Source organism: Vulpes lagopus, chromosome 11 (genome assembly GCF_018345385.1).
Source record: "Vulpes lagopus strain Blue_001 chromosome 11, ASM1834538v1, whole genome shotgun sequence".
Classification (NCBI taxonomy): Eukaryota; Metazoa; Chordata; class Mammalia; order Carnivora; family Canidae; genus Vulpes; species Vulpes lagopus.
This window is the reverse complement of record NC_054834.1, coordinates 108,838,302-108,858,605: the sequence shown is the minus strand read 5'-3', so window position 1 is coordinate 108,858,605 and position 20,304 is coordinate 108,838,302. Positions and strand designations below refer to the sequence as shown.

At 38.6% G+C, this 20,304-nt stretch overlaps 1 protein-coding gene across 2 annotated transcripts in view; it reads left to right on the top strand.

Moving 5' to 3' along the window:
- Nucleotides 1-19,827, top strand: part of CALCRL (calcitonin receptor like receptor) — a 100,541-nt gene extending 80,714 nt beyond the window's left edge. For both annotated transcript variants that reach the window (XM_041722088.1, XM_041722089.1), the window contains 7 exons: nt 692-818; nt 4,017-4,170; nt 5,620-5,680; nt 5,766-5,832; nt 10,949-11,167; nt 11,321-11,362; nt 16,760-19,827. In XM_041722088.1, coding sequence (XP_041578022.1) covers nt 692-818; nt 4,017-4,170; nt 5,620-5,680; nt 5,766-5,832; nt 10,949-11,167; nt 11,321-11,362; nt 16,760-16,975 — 886 coding nt within the window. In that variant the 3' untranslated portion in view covers nt 16,976-19,827. The remainder of the gene's footprint in view (nt 1-691; nt 819-4,016; nt 4,171-5,619; nt 5,681-5,765; nt 5,833-10,948; nt 11,168-11,320; nt 11,363-16,759) is intronic.
- The last annotated feature ends 477 nt before the right edge of the window (nt 19,828-20,304 follow it).

The following is a 20,304-nucleotide window of genomic DNA, read 5'->3' as shown; positions in this document are numbered from 1 at the left end:
AGCCCAAGGTGGTAATATTTTTATACCCTCGTGTGGCTGGCTCAAATAGAAAAAAATTGAGGAAAGGTGAACAAACATCATTGGTGGCTGAGTATATATTTTTTATCAATTTACCCATCCTGAACACAACGTTATCTTTCTCAGGGTTGGTGTGCTAATCACTACCACCACCCAGAGACTCCGTGGATAGAACCACCACACACAATCATAAACAGGCTATTTGGACAGAACAATGGACGTGGCATGATGAAAAGAGCATGATCTGTGTAAGATTCTGATACATAAATCCAAAGTTTTCAAATTAATTAGCTGCAGGATTTTTTTTTTTTTTCCTTTTGATCAATTAACCTCACTGAATCTCAGTTTCTGTGTTTCCGGAATAAATTAAAATATCAATCACATTGAGAGATTCACAGAAGAAGTCTACGTAAAAGTTTGGTACGAGCAGATTTCTATTCCTGCGTATGTCTACCTGCACTGAAGCAACTCGTTTGTCTCTCTTTAAGGAATCACAAATTTTCTCTAATTAAGATTCTATCGTGAGTGAATCTTGAGGAGAAAAAAAAAATGATTCTCGCAGATCTGGAGCAGCTACTAGGAACTGTGAATGTGTCTTATTCGGACGATTGTAAATAAAAATGAAATATTTGAAGAAAAAAAAAAGAAATATTTGGTTTCTGTTGCCTTTTAGGAGCTTAAGCTGCCAGAGGATCACCTTGCACAAAAACCTCTTCTTCTCTTTTGTTTGTAACTCTGTTGTGACGATCATTCATCTCACCGCCGTGGCCAACAACCAGGCGTTAGTGGCCACAAATCCTGTAAGTAAAACGAGGTTGTTCCCCTCGGTTCAAGAGTTTAGAGGGAAAGAAACGTGTGGGGGGTGGTGGGGGGTGGGGGTGGGGGTGTAGGGTGTCCTGATATGTGTGACTGTGTGTCAGGACTGGATGTTGGTGTTTTAAGGTCTGGCATATAAGGACTACGTGCATCTAGACTCCAGCCTGTGCAGGCAGACGCATCTCAGACACCCCCAGGTTGTGAAGGTTGACTGTCCAAAGGAGGAACGTGTCTCTTCGCTTCCATGATTCATATCCGTCATACATACCCCCCCCCCCATTTTATGGCTGGAGTCCTGCTGCGGGTGGGACAAGAAGGGCTTATGACCATGTGACATTCACTATTGAATTTAAGAAACCAGTCGAAGCAACTGACTGCAGATGTAGCTCGAACACACAAGGCGTGAAGACAGAAAGACGTTAATATGACGTATTTGGGATCGGGCTGACTTTCAATAGTTAATAAAACCCCGTGGGAAAATGAATCATACACCCCCTGGGTAATGCCAACGTCTCCTCAGGTTGGACTTTTAAAGGACTCCACCAGGTCCTCGGATCTCAGCCAACATTTACGAATTGTTTCCTTCTAACCCCTCTGGAAGCACAATTTGTTTTGCTTTTGGAATTTTTTTTATTGAGGTATAGTTGACACACAATGTCACAGGAGTTTCCGGGGCGTGACCTAGTGACTCCACAGCGCTCTGCGTTGCTCCCGGGGAGTGTGGCTCCTGCCCATCGCCCTGCACCACGGGCCCGTAGGCCCGGTCAGCGTCAGTGGTGACATCTGCCCGCCGCACCTTGCACTCCTGTGACTCCTTCCTTCCGACCCTGGAGGCCTGTATCTGCGACTCCCCTTTCCCCGTCCTGCGCACCGCCCGCTCCCCTCCATCCCTGGTTCCCTAGCAGCTTCTTCTCAGTATTGTGGGGTCTGTTCCCAAAAGCATAATTCTAATTATGTCCTAACACAAAAGCCGTATTTTCAAAACATAAACTAAAATTTATGTACATCATCAGTGTATATCTTTTATGCAAACTAAGTGCACATCTGAGCCATATTTAACGTTATCGGCATAAATAGCAAACATATTTTCAAGTATTTAAGATCATCTGCTTCCATAGTGTTTGTGGTATCCGTACGAGAGCTCTGGACCCAGATTTGTGCAGGAGCGTGTATGCAGGGTGTCCGTCACGTGGTCTTTTGAAGATGAAGTCACCTAGTCACTGAAATAAGGAAAGGGAAGGAATTTGCACTGGGGGCATCAACAAACAACACTCTATGTGTTTTACATGTGTTTTAGGGTAATTTCCATAATCCTGAAATTCCCTGCAGCGTTTGCACATATGCACCCGGACTGCGTGGCCCTGTGTATGCTCCACTCTCGCTGTCACGGGGCCAGGAAAGGCGCTGGGACAGAATGAGCAACATAAAGGACGGGCCGGCGGCCTGCCCTTCGAGAGGGACTTTCTCTAGAGCGAAGAGAAGCTTTGTCAGGAAGCTGCGGAGCCAGAGATTCGAAATCTCACATTTACACGTGTTTACCGTACAGACGGCGAGCTGTACTGGACTTCTGGGGTGTTCTCGGGAAATCCGTTGTTTATGTCAGCAGTGCCCTCCATAGAAACACTTCTATGAAGCATGTTTAAGTGCTTTTTATCATGGTGGCCTTTTAAATATTTTATTTATTTATTTATTCATTTATATATTCATTCATTCATTCATTCATTCATTCATTCATTCGAGACAGAGAGACAGGCAGAGACACAGGCAGAGGGAGAAGCAGGCTCCATGCAGGGAGCCCCACGTGGGACTCGATCCCGGGACCCCGGGGTCACACCCTGGGCCCAAGGCCGATGCCCAACCGCTCAGCCGCCCGGGCTGCCCATATCACAGTGGCTTTATAGATGAATGTTTTAAGTGAAATCAGGAGTAAAAAGCCCATTAGATATGCATGTCTAAAAACTAGAACATACAAAAATTTGAAGCGAAACTCTATTTCTCTACAATATAGTTGGATAACTCACTTGTACCCTTGAGAGGACTTTGTTATAAGTTACGTTTGACATTGAGATACTTTATTTAAAATTTAACGCGGTGCTCTCTGTATTTAATGTATTTAATGTATTTAATGGAAGAACAGGTTTTACAAACGTCCGCGGGAAGAAGGCATTGTGTGGAGTCATGAAAACAAAATTGGAATTACAAGACTCGTGTTCAGGGTGTAGCTTCGATCGATGTTGTCCGAATATTAGCACATCACTTACCTTCTCCAGTATTGAGTTTTCTACCCGTAAAATACGTGACGGGTGATAAATAGTGCTCCACAGAATTAAAGATTAAATAGAACGACCTCTTAAAAGTATTTTAAGCTAACTAACATGCACATCACGATTACTATCCTAGGAGGTCCCGCTGTGTATTCTCTAGTGTATGTCACTTCTGGTTTTCTCTTTAATGGAAAAAAAAGTTTATTTAGAAAAATAATGATAACTGCCACAAAATATTTATTGACCAGACTGGAAATTGGAAGCTGATGGGAGTAATCGGCTATATATTTCTGGGAGAGGTTTAAATTTATTCTCCTTTCTAAGGGAGCAAAACATATCTCTGACTTCATGTTTACTCCGCACTTGAAACTTCCTCTTCTGATCTCCTTTAGAGAAGAGAAAGTGGAGATCGCAGGAAAAGAGGAAGGAACCCTAACTTTTTCTTCTTTGCACTTACATGAAATCTTCAAACCTCATATTTGATTAAGATAAAACATGGGCTCATTAGATTATTATTTGCTAAGTAATGATTGCATTGGTAGCAGTCAAATGCAGGACTTTTGATTATTGGGCACTCGTCCTGAAAAAGCGTATTTGGAAAATACACATTCATCCCTGTAATAAATTTGGAGTTCACACATTTCCCGCAGGGCGGGGAGGGGGAGGGGTATATATCATTATAAATCTTCAGGGTCACTGGTTGAAGACTGGATGAAGATGAAGACTTGCCTTTTCCAAATCTGAGTCACGAGTGTGTACGATTTTGTGGAGAGGAGAGAAAATTCCATGTTTCTGTATAACGAAGCTACACCAGGCCGTTGGGCTACATGTGAATTCACACACTAACTATTGGTGACTTGCTTTCTTTCTTTTTTTTTTTTCTTTCTTTTTTTTTTTTCTTTTTCTTTTTTGTCACAGGTCAGTTGTAAAGTGTCTCAGTTTATTCATCTTTACCTGATGGGCTGTAACTACTTCTGGATGCTCTGTGAAGGCATTTACCTCCACACCCTCATTGTGGTGGCGGTGTTTGCGGAGAAGCAACACCTGATGTGGTATTATTTTCTCGGCTGGGGTAAGTGCCAGCGCGCGTGTCCGCGGACTCACGTTTTCAGAAAGCTCTTGGAGGATGCAGAGCTCCCTGGTAATCAAGATATACTTGCTCTTAATCATCCTTAAACAACATCGGGTGATTAACCTTTGCTTATTGCTGTAAATTGAAACATATATACACTGAGAACCACTGACTCATTGTTTCCAGGAGTCACAGGTCAATAACACAATGTTGTTGGGTCTTTTTTTTTTTTCTATTTAATATTCCAGTGTGTATCTTGGCTAAACAAGCAGCGGCTAACACAATAGAATTAGAAGCATGAATTAGGGATTCGGTCTTCGTCTTGTTAGAATTTCCTTTTCTCTATGTGCAAAAATCCCTACTCACCGGGCTTAGCCAGCTTTGAAATTCCAGTCTAAAAAAGTTTGTTTTTAAAAAAATAACATTTTATCTCAAGAATAGAGAGATCAGTAGTTGAACAAAGCCATACAAAAGATTTTTTTCCACACAGTCTCCTGCTGTGGTATTATTCACGCAGCAAATAACGATACACCTCTAGCATATTTTTTTTCTGTGTTTTTTTTTTCAGTTTTTATTTTAATTCCAGTTAGCTAACACACAGTATTATATTAGTTTCAGCTGTGCAATAGAGAGCTTCAGCACTTCCATCCTTCACCCCGTGCTCATCACAAGCGCCCTCCTTAACCCCCATCACCTATTTCACCCCCCAGCCCCCTCCCTGCTGGTGACCCTGTTTCTCTTTAATTAAGAGTCTGTTCTTGGTTTGTGCTTTAGTGTATGTTTTAAAAAACAACTAGAATAGTGCAAAATATAAAATGCTGAAAATGAACTCAATTAGACTAGTTTCCAGGACATAACTGAAATTATAGTTATGTACATCGACCTGCCTGTCTACCCAGTAAGACAATAGCTACGGATATACAGAGGCACGGGCACACACACACGCAATCGCCAGGGTACGTGGAATATTTCGTGTAGGTCGCCTTATAAAACGTTTCTTCATTTCATGTTGGAAAGATCTGAAGTAGGAAGCTAAAAACATGCAAAACATCTAATACATAAACCCTCTCTCCTCCTTCACTTGGTCAGTCTCAACTTCCCACCTCTGACCGTCTCTGAAATATTGGCTAATTCCTTATCACAGAAAATACATATAAATCCTAAGCCTTGGGGCTTAGGCAGCGCATTTATGGCCTTTGGCTCTGAAGTCCACTGATTCGGAACGACTTCTGTTAGAAGAAAACACACACGGACACACAAACCTGAATATGTCAACACCCCGTACTTTGCCATATTTACTGCTTAACCGTACAGATGATATTCACTCATATAATGACCAGTTATTTTTGCTCCTAGAGACCCCTGAGTTTCATATTTTATGACACATTTTAGAAATTCCATCTGTAGAGAAGGTTGCCTGTTTATCTTCTTTTTATCTGCTATTTACAGGATTTCCACTGATCCCCGCCTGTATACACGCGGTTGCGAGAAGCTTGTATTACAATGACAAGTAAGATAATCTCTCTTTCCGATTTCTATTGGAACTAAATAAAATGAAAATCCTTGACATGATTTTCCTGTTTCTTCTCCCCAAGCTGCTGGATCAGTTCCGATACTCATCTCCTCTACATTATCCATGGTCCGATTTGTGCTGCTTTACTGGTAGGTAACTTAAATTTTCCCTTTTTTCATCATGGTTCATATTTCATCTTTATTCCCCGAATCATCTGACCTATGGGATCTTTCGGGATCCTGGTGGACATAAATGACATGTTCACAGTGTTTAATTGAAGACGGTTTAACAAAAGTGTTCCAGCTGAGGAGTTGGCAGGAAGGGCAAAGGAGCTAACTGGTAAGGAATGGCCCCGCACCAGGGCCCTGTAGCGGGAAGTCGTTAATGGTTCTAGACCTACGAGGGGACGAGAGTGTTACTGGGCTTGGGCGGGTGCTGGGAGGGCTGGTCCCAAGGAGCGGTGGCCCCGAGTAGAGGAACACAGCCACTGCCCCAAACCACAGTCTGGCAGGGAAGACGAAGGAGGAAGAAATACTCTAACTTCTCTCTTCTCGGCCCTGATTACTTGGCCAAATGCCGTAAATGTCAGAGAGCAAGCAGCCTGGGCAGGGATGCCGCCCTTAGAGAGGCCTCGGGCTTTCCTGGGCGCAGAGCAGAGCGTAGAGCTGACGACAGGGAAGGGCAAGTGGGAAAACCTCTACACCTGCGATGGTAACGAGAGGGATTTTTCAATAAAGAGAAGAGTCTAATTTGGAAAAAGAGAGTATTGGTTAAGCTGTTGTTTTATTGTTATTATTTTAAGTTTTTATTTATTTATTCATGAGAGAGGCAGAGACACAGGCAGAGGGAGAAGCAGGCTCCATGAAGGGGGCCGATGCGAGACTCGATCCCAGGACCCTGGGGTTGTGCCTTGGGCCGAAGGCAGACGCTCAACCACTGAACCACCCGGGCAACCCTGTTGTTTTATTATTATAATGATCATCACTTAATACTAACACACCAACTGGATGTTTTCAAGTGTGGTCACAGGGAAACAGTCACATTCTGTGTTTTCATTACATTATTTCAATGGGGAAATAAATTCACATCAATATGCTTTTTTTTTTCCATAGAGCATTAGAGACCAGAACGCAATTAATGTCTGAGATTAGGATTACGGCTGACATTCCATCATACATAAAAAGATAAAGGTGGCATGTTTCTCAGTCAACATTCAGAGCTTCCTAATCCTTCTTTTCAAATTTTTTTTTTTTTTTTACACAGAGATTCTTCTATTGTTTTGCTATATTTGCTAGATGCAGTGTAGCGTACGGTGGTATTGGAATCCTGGTGAAGGGGACCCCTGGGTGGCTCAGCGGTTTAGCCCCTGCCTATGACCCAGGGCGTGATCCTGTAGTCCCGGGATCGAGGCTCACATCGGGCTCCCGGCATGGAGCCTGCTTCTCCCTCCTCCTGTGTCTCTGCCCCCCCCCCTCTCTCTATCATAAATAAATAAATAAATCTTAAAAAAAAAAAAAAAAGAATCCTGGTGAAGCCATCCTCAAAGGCTTGTCCCAACTGGAAGGGAAACTTCTGGAGGCTGAAAGCCTGGCCTTGAACGCTCCTTCCACCTTCTACTTGCTGTATGACCTGAGACAATGGGATTAATCACTCTGTATTTCAAGTGCCTTATTGGTAAAATGAAGGATAAATAACAATAGGGACCCGGCCCTTTTAAACTCCTTTTAACAAGGAGTTCAGTGACTTAGTACAGATAAAGGGCTTAGCCTGGCAAGTGTTGAACTTCTGAGCTGCGCCTGGCTACGCAAGAGGCAGCTGGAAAATTAACATGTGGGATTCATTGAATCACTATGGGAAGTTTAAAATACCTTAATGTAGACGCTAGTGAGAATCTCACAGGCAGAGGCGTTTCCTTCCTTTCTGCCCTGCACACCCTGGGGACACGGTGACACACTGCACTTAAGCTGCACCTTACAATACCCCGGCCTCATCGTCCTAGAGAGCCGGCGATAAATCTAGCTCGCCCATATCAGGCTGTCTATATCGGAGCCAGTTCTGCTTTATTTTTAATTTTAATTTTAATTTTTTTATTATTTTTATTTTTAATTTTTATTTTTTTATTATTTTTATTTTTAATTTTTATTTTAATTTTTAATTTTAATTTAATTTAATTTTAATTTTTTTATTTTTATTTTTATTTTTATTTTTATTTTTATTTTTATTTTTATTTTATTTTTTGGTGTGTGTGTGTGTGTTTTCTGGTGTCTAATCTCTCAGTGCCATTGTGCTCCCTCCCGTGATTAGGGAATAAAAAGAACAGATACCTCGTCAGGTTTCGTAAGGACTAAATGAGATGCATCTTGTCAGCCCGGTGCATAGAATACAATAAACTCTCCCAAAAAAATGCTTTTTAAAAGTTTCTTGTAATTTCCCCACAATACCGGGATTCTGCTCCAAGGCGTGTTCAAAGAACTCAGATGCGTTGTTCGGCCACGCAGGAGCTTGCAGAACAAATATAAGGCAAAATTTTAGTCCGAGAGCTCTGGTTCTGCAGGGGGGTAAGTAATTCAAATGCCTACGTCCGGGGGGGTCAGGAAGTAAGTCAAAGCACTGAGCAAGTGAAGAATGTGATTGCAGCCGACACAGTCCTTGGAAAAGCCCCTGCACGTCAGCTCGGGAGCTGGGAATCCGTGGTGCAGTCAAGGGTCAAGGGTCACGTAGAAACATAGCCCATCAGGCGGCTCCGTAAGAAGGGAAGTGAAAAACCACAGTGTTTGCGTGAGTCTTTTTCCATTTTCTTGGCTTGAACACAGGGCAGGAGCCTATTTTTCTAACAGGATAAATGGTTGTGTCTTAGTTTAAGTCCTAGGGCTCTTCGCTGGTTCTGGTTGATTCCAGGGCCTTGGGAGGGGCCTTGGCTGCCGTCTACATGGTCACATGCTTCGGTGCAACTTTGACACAGAAAATATTTCGGCCTCAATCAGTGTCTTTCCCCTCAGACTTCCCCTGTCCCGTTTCCCCTTGAGCAGGGTGGTATTCGAGTGGCTACAGCACTGTTGGGATCTGGCCAAAGGGAAGTCGACAGAAGACACATCTAATTTGTGTTCAGGGAGAGATTTCTGAGTCAGTTCAGCGTGCAGTTAAGCGGGCTGTCCCGGTCTGGGGATGGCTTCTAGTCCTCCTGCATCCCCGTGCTGATGTGCACCGCCTCCTTCCAGGGACCCCAGGACGGTATCGTCACATGCAAACGTCCTGTGGTGCCTACATCTACGGGGTCCCTATGAGTACTGGAGTAAACACGAGTTTCTTTTCTCCACCTTCACTCGTTCTGCTCTCAGATAAATGAGATTTCAGATATAGCTCATCTGAAATTTAAATCGCCTATTCCATTCTTATTCAAAATAAATGGTAATATTTGCAGACAATAAAGTAGGATGACTTTCCGGCTCCTGGGTTCACATTTTTAAGTCAGATTTGCCATTTTGGGGAAGGCCTTTGCATTTGGAAGTTTCCACATAACAGCTATCTAAACTGCAACATTTCTACTGATTTTATAATTTTTTTGATTTTTGCACATAGAGATCATAAAATATTTTATATTCTGAATTTGTAAGCAGAAAAAAGGCATTATTGTATTTTTTTCTGTGGGCTGGTAATAATTTCCACTTAGTCAAAACTTTAAAACAGCAATGGGCGCTTAGGAAGGGATTATAATAAGATGGACGGAATAACAGCTGCTGTGCTGATTTGTCATATTTCCCTCTCACACCTGTTGAAATGGCTTATTCTGCTTTTGTCTGTAGCAGAGACATTCCTGGGTCTATCACCATGTTACTTTTCATAGATGTGCTTCTGTCAGGATCGCAGTGAGCCGTAGATCTCTGGAGCATATGTTCTGTTAAATTCTCTAAGAATAGTAGTGGAGTATTTTTAAGCCCGGTTCTTTCCATACCACATGCCTTAAATCAGCAAATGTATGTTACTTGTTCATTGTTGTCTACGTGAAATGAGACGCCATCGTTGTTGTTCCAACTTATGAAGGCGGACAGATACAGATTACTCAGCAGCATGTAGTTTTAAAAGTTTTAGAGGATTAAAGCACACATGTTAGAAGGGAGGGTGAAGAAAAAGGAAAGAGAATATAGCATAATATAGCCCCCGTCGGGCTCCTCTGCAGTTAAGAGCCATAATCTTATGGAAAGTGTAAAATATGGGACAGGAAAAATAGACAAGAACAAAAGGTATTGACTTGGATAAAGATTAAGCTAGTGGTATCCAACGTGAGAGAGAGAGAGAGAGATTAAAGCAGAACTCTGTTTCCTAACTTAGTAACCACACTATGTTTTTGAAGCTTTATTTTTAAAACGATTTTATTTATTTATTAATGAGAGAGTGAGAGAGCACGTGCACACAAGCAGGGGTGGGGGCAGGACCAGACTGAGCGGGGAGCCCGGGGTGGGGCTTGACCCCAGGACCCCGGGATCATGACCTGAGCCGAAGGCAGACGTCTAACTGACGGAGCCACCCAGGCTCCGTATTTTTGAAGTTTTACATCTCCCTTTCAAAGAGAATGATCTCTCTTGGGGAAAATTGTGAACACACAGCAAGTATGTAATTACGGAAAGTAATTAACAGAAGGCCCCTGGGGATGCCAAAGCTGCCTTAGCTCTAGGATGATCTGGGTTGAACATCAGCTGGTGTGAGCGTACCATCAGCCTCCTTAGAATGATGAAGACACTTACAGTGCTGTCTCGGGGAGCTGTGAGGGTTACAAAAGAGAAAGGAAGGAGAAACCAAAAAGATAAAAATGGTTATTACGGTATAATATGTATTTGGAAAGTACTAGTATGGACAGTGATACAGAGGAGACACTTGAAAAATTAATATTTGTTATAAACAATTCTTTATTTGAGCTTTTTGAAAATGTTCAAAAGATTTAATTTGGGGGCCATAGCAAAATTAAAAAAAAAAAATTGCATAAGAAAAAGAACTGAGAAAAACACTCAGATATTCCTTAATCTGTTCCACAATGATTCCACCATGATTTTATTTTTCTAAAACCTAACTCCATTAAAACCGACGTGCTTGTTAACAAATAACAATTCTAGAAATATTAATTAATATATAAGGCTTATATTCTCTGTAATAGAACGTATTCTTATACAATGAAAATAATCTAAGACGTAAAAATCAAAGATCCTTCGATAAGCCTTAATTTTAAATATTAAATAATTTTCAGTATGCCATTTTATTATTTTTTTTTAGGTGAATCTCTTTTTTCTATTAAATATCGTACGTGTTCTCATCACCAAGTTGAAAGTCACTCACCAAGCGGAATCCAATCTCTACATGAAAGCTGTGAGAGCGACTCTTATTCTGGTGCCGTTGCTCGGCATTGAGTTCGTGCTGATTCCGTGGCGACCTGAAGGAAGGATGGCCGAGGAGATCTATGACTACATCATGCACATCCTCATGCACTACCAGGTACGGTGTCCTGGAATCAGGAAGGCAGCTTGTGAAATTTGGTGTTAAATGGCACATAGCTTGGGTTTGGTTTTGACTATGTACGTAGCATGAGGGTTACAAATAATGTGTCTTTTCCGCTTGGAATCAGAAAATTCTATTTTTCTTTTACAGGGTCTTTTGGTTTCTACAATTTTCTGTTTCTTTAATGGAGAGGTATGGCACTTGTTTTTTATTCCTTTTATCCTTTTCTATTTGTAATAGATCTTTTTCTTTAAAGAAAGAAAATCATGCATTCTCTAGGAACAACAATTTCAAGTTCCATTTTGATCAGGATAAAAACGTAGGATGCAATTCCTCTTCCCAAAAGCTTGGGTCATCCTGGAGTTCAAGAGTAGGGCAAATCTGGCCTCACTTTAAAACACTCCATCAATGACTTTGATTCATGTAGCCTCTGACCTACCTCCTGCACTAATCCTATTAAGTCTGGCCTTTGTCCTAGGTGTAGTGCTAGGCAATACTTGAACCCATAAAACATACACTCTAATAGAAAAGAGAATTGGTTCATTTTCATGTTCTCCCTTTGTTTTTTGTTTTGTCTCACTCATAATGTGGTCTTCTTGGAAAACAGTTTTATGGTGGTTACAAAACGATTTTTAAAAAATTAAACTCTCAGTTATACAGGGAGGACATGCAGTTAGTAGAAAACTTAGGAGAACAGAATGTTGTCATTTGTAACACGGTGATGTGCTCCTGGATATTTCAAGATTTCAAGATCCATGGCTCGCCTGATTAGAAAGTTTCAGGTGTTTTAGGAACTGGGACTGTGTTTCTTATGCATATGAACAGTGTTAGAGCTCAGTGGTTTGGGCAATACTGATTTAAGCCCTTCATCTGTTTTTTAATCCATTTGACAAATTTTAACCTGTTGGAGGATTTTGGTAAATTCAACAAAGTTTAGAAATCTAGACAGCACCCAAGTGAGACTTGAATACCTGGTAACTGTGAAGCTTATCACAAAGCTTCAGACGGGAAACGTATGAACCAGTAAGTGTAACTTTATGCAAACTATCCCTAAAAAATACATCGACATTGGAAATCATGTATACATCATAAAAAACTATAAAATATTGCTTCCTTTTGCAATGGTAGTTTACTTCTTTCCCTTAGCGTATAATGAAGTCTCACGTTTGCTTTTATTGATTTTTAAATTTTTAAATTTCATTTATTTATTTATTTTCAATGGAGCATAGAACTTTCAAACGTAGTAGGCTGTCTTTCATATCTTTAAGTGGTGTTTCCATGATTCTTCCGCTATACGGTGAACGAGAGTGACTTTTTCTGAGCCGACGAGAAGTACAGATGGATAATCCAATGAGGAAGAACAGAGTAATCATTTGTTTTGATACTAAAATTTAAATAGCATTTATTATGGACCTCTATAAATCGATGATTGTCTCCTCGATGAATAGACGGTCTTATTTGTTGCCTATATGGGGTTTTATAATTACATGTAGGTGTGAGAGAAATGGCCTCCATGCCAAAGAACATGCAATGTGAACTATACACCTCTGTTCCTGCAGGCACAGATTTCATTTTTATGAAGGGTGATTTCTAAATGTATAAATCATCACCCCCAGTAAAATGTTTTGTGGCGGGAAGCAGTGCAGAATAAAGGCATAAACCCAGCAATGCATTCAGACCCCAGAGATGCCACCTTGTTCCTGGCTGTCATACCTGGGGGGCAATGTTCTGAACCTCCTGGAGTCTCGGAGTCCACTTTTATTCAAGGGAAATAAAAGCACGTTCCTTACACAAGTCCCACAACGATTAGTGTGAGCTAGAAACCCAAAGGTCTTAGCACCGTGCCCCCCCGCCCCCCATCGATGACCAGGACAGTACAGAGTCCTTATTAGGGCCGTCAAATCATTCATTTTCAAAAATACACGTACAAATGGGAGTGATATTTGTATTGGAATCTATCTCAAGTTGGACTTTTCATTTGGAAGAGTTGCCCGGGGAATATCTAAGCTGATGCCAAACCCTCTTGCTGCACATCCCCCGTGGAAGCAGAACACAACAGACCTTGATCTTCCGCCATGCTCTAAGATTGAGAAAATTTTGGCAGTAAAAAAAATTACAATAGTACAAAGTGTTTGAGCCCAGTTGTTGCCAAGTCCTTTGGTTCCTCGTAACATCTCCAATATGTGTCCCCCTTTCTTCTCCTCTCAAGATACAGTCCCTATTTGCGGATGACTCATTTCTCATCTTAAGAAATACTATCATCCCTCCTTTCTTGTCTCTTTGCCTCTTAGTCTTTCCCACTCTCATAACATGAAGGTACCAGCTGCCAAATTCATTTTGTGCAGTTCCAACTATGTCATGTACTTCTTAAAATCATTTGCTCAGGCTTACGTTTCCTGCTTGCTTTCCACAGAGGTCACACAGCTTCCCTTCAGCTTAGTCTCTACTCTTCTTTTTTTTTTTTTTTTTTTTTTGACTCTCACATTTTATTTTCTTTTTTTAGCCCAAATCTTCTTATTTGCATTTATCACTATTTAAATAACTGTGGTGGGCCAAATGCTCAGGCCACATTCATCACATCTCTAGCCCACTCAGCCCAAACTGTGGACCCTTAGCATGAACGAGAGACTTAGTCAGGAGAAGGGCCCTCCCTAACCTCACGGGTAAATCTAGCTACACCTGAGAGGGATGCTTTCGTAAAGTGAACAAAAAGATTTATTGAGAATAAGCAAACCAGTATTCTATGATGAGAACTAGATAGCATTTTTATATGGAGTCTATGAACTATTATTTAATTAATTTAGGTTAAGGAGTATAGAGTTGATTCCTTATCAAGTGCTAACGGGCATATAAAGTTGTAATGTCACATTCTAAAAACAGCTGGCCTCACTATTTGTGTAACACTCCTGTGTAAAACAATGAAAAATGTTTTCATATCTTTAATAACATCAGGCTATCTTCCCTTCCAATGGCAATTTCCCTTGTTATCTTTCCCCATTACAGTTTTCTCACTAAAAGTGTATCGTAAGTGGCCACTTTAATGTTCTGTCAAACAGGTAGGACATTGTATTAGAGTAAGCAGATGAAAAATATGAATCCTTATAGAGAATAATATAAACAGATGCCTACAAGCCCCGTGGGTCTTTAATTAGGTTCATTTTTAACTTCAGTAAATAAGTCCACACAGTTCAGGAAATTGAACTTCCATGGGTTTTCTGACGATTTAGTCATAAGGAAGAAATACGGTGATGATTGTAATCAAAGCAGATAGTTTAAGAGCAAACAGATATTTCAAAGGTCATTTTGACTGTTGGAGTTGAAGTTAAGCTTTCATTTTTAAGAACATAAGTATTACATTCACAGCTAAGATATGTCTTCTTGTCAGCTGCTTCCCTACATTTATGTAGAATCTTTTGTGTAAAGTTACCTTCCACTTCCTTGCAAGCAGAAACTATATAGTAAATATATTTAGTCAGTCCATCATTTAGTAACAAAGTGAGGTGAATTTAGCAGAAAATCAAGACAAAAAATAATTCCCATAAGAAATATCTAGATAATTGGCCAAAAGTCATTTTTGTTATAAATCTTTTAGTATTGTCTTAAAAAGCACCCTCTAAAGACATCCCATTTGTCACTTACTTATGCTTTTGAAGATATTACATATGCAGATATTATTTTAAATTACTTTAATTAACATGCTATTTGGAGAATTAAGAAAGGCGATACTAAACCATGAAGGAAGCAATAGTATTTTTTTTTTTCAAAATAAATATATTTGTTGTCCTATAAATGCTTTTATTTCAAAGAAAATTCACAAGAATTAAGCTATTCCCTTCAGATGCAGTTAATATATACAAATAAGCTTGAAAGTCCTGAGTTTCTGAATTTCATAAAAATACAACTTTTAAAACACATACTGCATTTCTAATGCAGTACCTGAAATTCTAATAACTCACTCTGAATTCTAACTAAAGAAACCTGTTGACTTTGTATATGTGTCTTTCACTTTTCTACATGCCGAGACAGAATGAGACAGTAAAAACTTTGTGTTCATTTTAAGTGACAGTACAGGAGACTCTAAAAGGACTTTGAAGTATCCCATAGAGTTCTCTCATTAAAACATCTTCTAGGAATGACTATTAGTAATAGATCGTTCATAATTTGGAGAAGTTCTCTTGATCTGTTAGACCAAAAAAAATGAAGAGTGAAATAAACCAGCTCTAAAAGCTTAATATGAATCTTTACACATGAATACAGTGAATGGAAAGTTGAGGAATTCTATGTAATTAGGAGAAAGTTAAACAGTTATTGTATGAATACATTTCTGGTACATGGATTACTGGAAAATTGTTCCTAGTGATACTCAGATTCCCTCTGAGGAAGCAATCCAAGTGTCAGAGAGCAGTAGAGAGCTTGGGGAAGACCATTCAAAGCTTGACATGGTTTGGACAGACCTAGCTTAGGTCATAGGGACGTGGCCAGTATGCTCACAACGTAGGAGCAGATAGGCCCACACTGGTCTGCCGGGTCATCAGACACCCGGAAATATCCAGGTTACCATGTCGGAGATACATTTGAATATGCTCATTTCTACTCCCTGACTCAATATGAAGAAAATCATGTTTTTCTTTTCTCAGTTTTGAACATGAGACATATTTAGTGTCTCTGTATATGGCCTACCAGTCCCGATCTCTACTCCTAGAGAAGAAGGGAGTCATGAAGTATCAGAGTCATCCCGTCAGAGGGGAATCCAAACACAAAATAGGGGAGCGGTGACATTCCTGCACGTTTTCACAGGCTTATCCCATTTGTAATTGCCTGTTCACACTTTCTTGCTTTTGGGTAATAAGCTTCAGGAGGACAAAATCCCTGATCATTCTTTCAAAAGGTAGCACAATACTTGGCACATGAAAATCACTCAATAAAAAGTAGTTGCTGCTGTTAATGATGATGATGATTTATATTCCCTGTATCCCTAACTTCTTTTCTTTTTATATCTTTTGTCTCTTCTTTTATACTCAATTATATTCTTATTCTATTATTAAGATACTGATATAAAACTGTTACACATGCAAGCTTACAAATGGAGGTCTAGATTAACTACTTACTTGACAATAATACATTCATATGCATTATTAAAGCTTTAAAGATAAAGCATAGAAAATATTAATGGGGGCAGCCCTGGTGGCTCAGCGGTTTAGCACCGCCTTCAGCCCAGGGCGTGATCCTGGGGTCCCAGAATCAAGTCCCATGTCGGGCTCCCTGCATGGAACCTGCTTCTCCCTCTGCCTGTGTCTCTGCCTCTCTCTGTGTCTCTCATGAATAAAAAACTAAAATCTTTAAAAACAATATTAATGGGATCTAAAAATAAGAGTGATGCAGTGAATTTCCTAAATTTAAATTTCCTAATATTCCCAATTTAATTTTTTTAATTAAGAAAATAAAGCAATATTATTCACTAATTAACATCTTTGAGGTATTATTTTTTTTTAAGTTTTACCTAAGTTATTTTATTGTACTTTTAAATACAGTATCTTTATTTCAGATAATGGATTGCTCTTGTCGTTTCTGTTTCTTTTTGATTGACAGGTTCAAGCAATTCTGAAAAGAAATTGGAATCAATATAAAATCCAATTTGGAAACAGCTTTTCCCATTCAGACGCTCTTCGTAGCGCATCTTACACAGTGTCAACAATCAGTGATGGTACAGGTTATAGTCATGACTGTCCTAGCGAACACTTAAATGGAAAAAGCATCCATGATATTGAAAATGTTGTGTTAAAGCCAGAGAAGCTATATGATTGATAATCGAGGGACTACTGCTTAACTATTTTGTGCCACTCCTAATTAAAGGACTTGGATCCATGACTTTACAACCAGAAGACTTCAACATTAAATGAATTTCTTGAATGCCACAAAGAAAACCCGCACTTCGATTCAGTAGTGTGTTGTCAAATGTTGAACAACTAGCTCTTTGGGGGAAAAAAAAATCCTGATCTGTAATATTTTCCAGTTTCTATGGTATATTCCCCCATGGCTGATTTCAGGCTACCAATTTGACTTTACCTAATGCGAAATTGGGAAAATACGAGCACAGTCAACTCGTATAGGCTGGTATGTGTCAGCTCTAGTACAACACTGCACTGCATGAATTCACAGACAAATAAGACTAAAAGTTCATATACACCGTGGGCGCGATTCTACTCTTGTTGACTGGAGAGCTAGCTAAGGCCTATGGACTCAGAGGAAAAATTAACTTTTCATTTGTGTGTTTTTAAAATCTTTCTCCCATATTCATTGGTGCAGTTTTTTTTTTAAACACAGCCAAGTATTCTAGCCCTTTTTCTAGTTACACTTTCCAATGGACTTGATAAAGAAGTAACCATTTCTGTTGGCTTACCCTTTTCTCTCCAAGAAAAGCGATTGAGCGGAACTGCTATTGGCTACTCATTGGCTGATATTTCACAGTTATATCCAGTTCACATCTGTTTTTTTAGATTAGATGAATAGGATGTAGGACATGCAATCCTACTTTGGTATCGTTACGGAGACGTGTTGGTTGATGTTACAAACACCTTCTCAGCTACTTTCCTATCTTACTACACAAGTGGAAGGGAGTCAGTTTCCCTGTACCTGTAAATAGAAGTGTTGCCCCTTCCATTTCTACTGTGTAGACAACCTAGCAATTATTTTACATGAAGGAAATCAGTGAAGGATTTCTTACTTTCTTGGAAATTTGTAAAAAAAAAAAAAAATTGTTGTGAAAATAAGCTTGTAAATACTCTGTTATTCTGTTTTATAGTCTCAAATCAAATACATACAATCTAGGTAAGTTTTTAAAAGAACAAATGCATAATGTAACAAGGTATGCTTGTTAATATCTGATACTGTGTCTGGGCTGATTTTATAATAAAATAGAGTCTGGAATTCTATATTTGGTAAATATTTTAAAGACAACCAGATGCCAGCATCAGAAGTTTGTTTGAGAACCAAGAAAATGGAAATATCTATGATAAGATATAAAATATTTATTAAAAAAAACTCAAGGCCATTGTTTTATTACATTAGCTTAGGTGATTCTTTCATAACTTAATAATAGATATGCTTGACATATTTCTCCTTTTATTTTGACGATGAACTTGCATTCTAATCTAGAAGCTTTAAAGGATTCCTAAGTAATAAATGCCAATCTGCCACTCATGGTTTTTACACCATTAAAATGTTACTTTTCTCTTACTGTATAAATATATATGGCTTTGGAAATATTCCAGATTACTTTTTTTTAAAAAAGACCTAGAAAAAATATATATATATTCCCCAATACTTTACTAGAGCTACCATACTATACAATACTAAAAATCAGTGAAAGACTTGAATATATCAGTGAAGAAGAATTGTTATCAGAACATTTAAGGACTAATTAAGATGAAAGCAAGCCTTGCTAATGAATTAAAGTGACATTTAAATAGGATTCAGTTTCCCTAATGTTATTTTCCACTCAAATTTCTGAAAAACAAAAATCCCTTTAATTAGTAAAAGTCAATTTGAGAAGAAATCACTTTATGGTTGTGTATGTGTGTTAATTTGCTTAAAATGGATTAAACTAATGACTTGATAATCATAGTTTCTTTCTTAAGCTGTCAATAGAGCATGAGTTCAGAAGTCATTTGAAATTGTCCAGGAAGATTATCTAAATTAGTAAGAATTAAATAATGTCGATAGTTTTATAATTTATCTGTGTACATGCAAAGATTTTGCTGTCAGTTTCAGAGTTATGGATTTTATAGCAAACTGTCTTAAGAAGGAATGCAGGCTGTTCTCTACTTACTACTGTCCAAATTATACAAAAATTCCTTTAAATAAACTCACTTTTTAGCTTATTATTCAAAGACACAGAATCAAATCATTCGCTTGATAAGGTGCACATATTTCCACATTCTTCCAGACAAACTGTCAAGTCTCAACCATAAGTTACAGTAGAAAATTCCAAATTCTCCATGGGCATTCTAGTTCTAAATACTGTAATTTTCCAGTATTTTTTATTGTGATTTTATCATATTAAGTTCAGATCAGATTTCCTTTCTGGCCGAGAATTATCTATTGCAGTCTTCAGGTGAAAGCATCCAATAATTACTCAGTGTTAGTTTTATACCCATATTTTTTTACGAATAATATTTTTAAATATAGTACTTCTCTAAAGCAGAAGTGCTGATTAAGATCTCCTTTATGTCTTACGAAGAAAAGATAAAATCAATACTTTTTAAAAGGAAACTTTTTTGGTATCTAAAGACTAATTAGGGGAATTTCTAACTTTCAAAATATAGATCTATTTTTCTGTAAGTACTTGTGAGAGTCACATTTTAATTAAAAAAATTCTAATCTGTCCTTTTTTAATTTTCTAAAGTTATTTTCCAGTGCACTTATTTGTAAAATATCCACTCTGGAACTTGGTGTTTGCTCAAGTGTATTCCAGTGTACATAGAATTAGTGGTAGGCATAGTGCTGTAATTACTGCTTAATAATCTTTTAAAATGTGAACTTATTTTAATTTCTTTTGGTTTTAATCTGCTATTAATTTGGTTTTAACCACCATTTCTTTTATCTGTAAGTCATAAACAAGATATTCTGATCAATTAAAATAAATCATGTTATGTCGACTTAATGTTTAATCTCTATTTTCTGAGCATATGAAAATATTAAAGGTATGAGTTAAACTTGATTTTCACTTATGTGTACCGAAGTCCCAAATAATTTACAAACCTAATTCTTTACAGTGGTCAGTGGAATACTACTTAAAATCAATGACTATATCTCTTCTACTCTCTTTAAAATCTCCAGTAAACCAGAAAAACACCCCTTAAACTTTTTTTTTAAAATTATGGATATGAAAAAATATTATGAATTAGTGTTTCAAGCTACAATACTCCACACAACCTGCAATATATTCAAATTCCTTCCTTGGATGAAAGAAGGGAAAGGATGCCCAGAAATAGGAAAATGTACAGGGATTTCTCTCCTCTCTCCAATGTATTCCATTGTGTAGTTTTGTATTGAATAGCAGAAAGAAAAAGAAGGAAAGAAACTATTTAAAGACAATTTTAAAAAGAGAACATAATCATGACTCACAAACATAA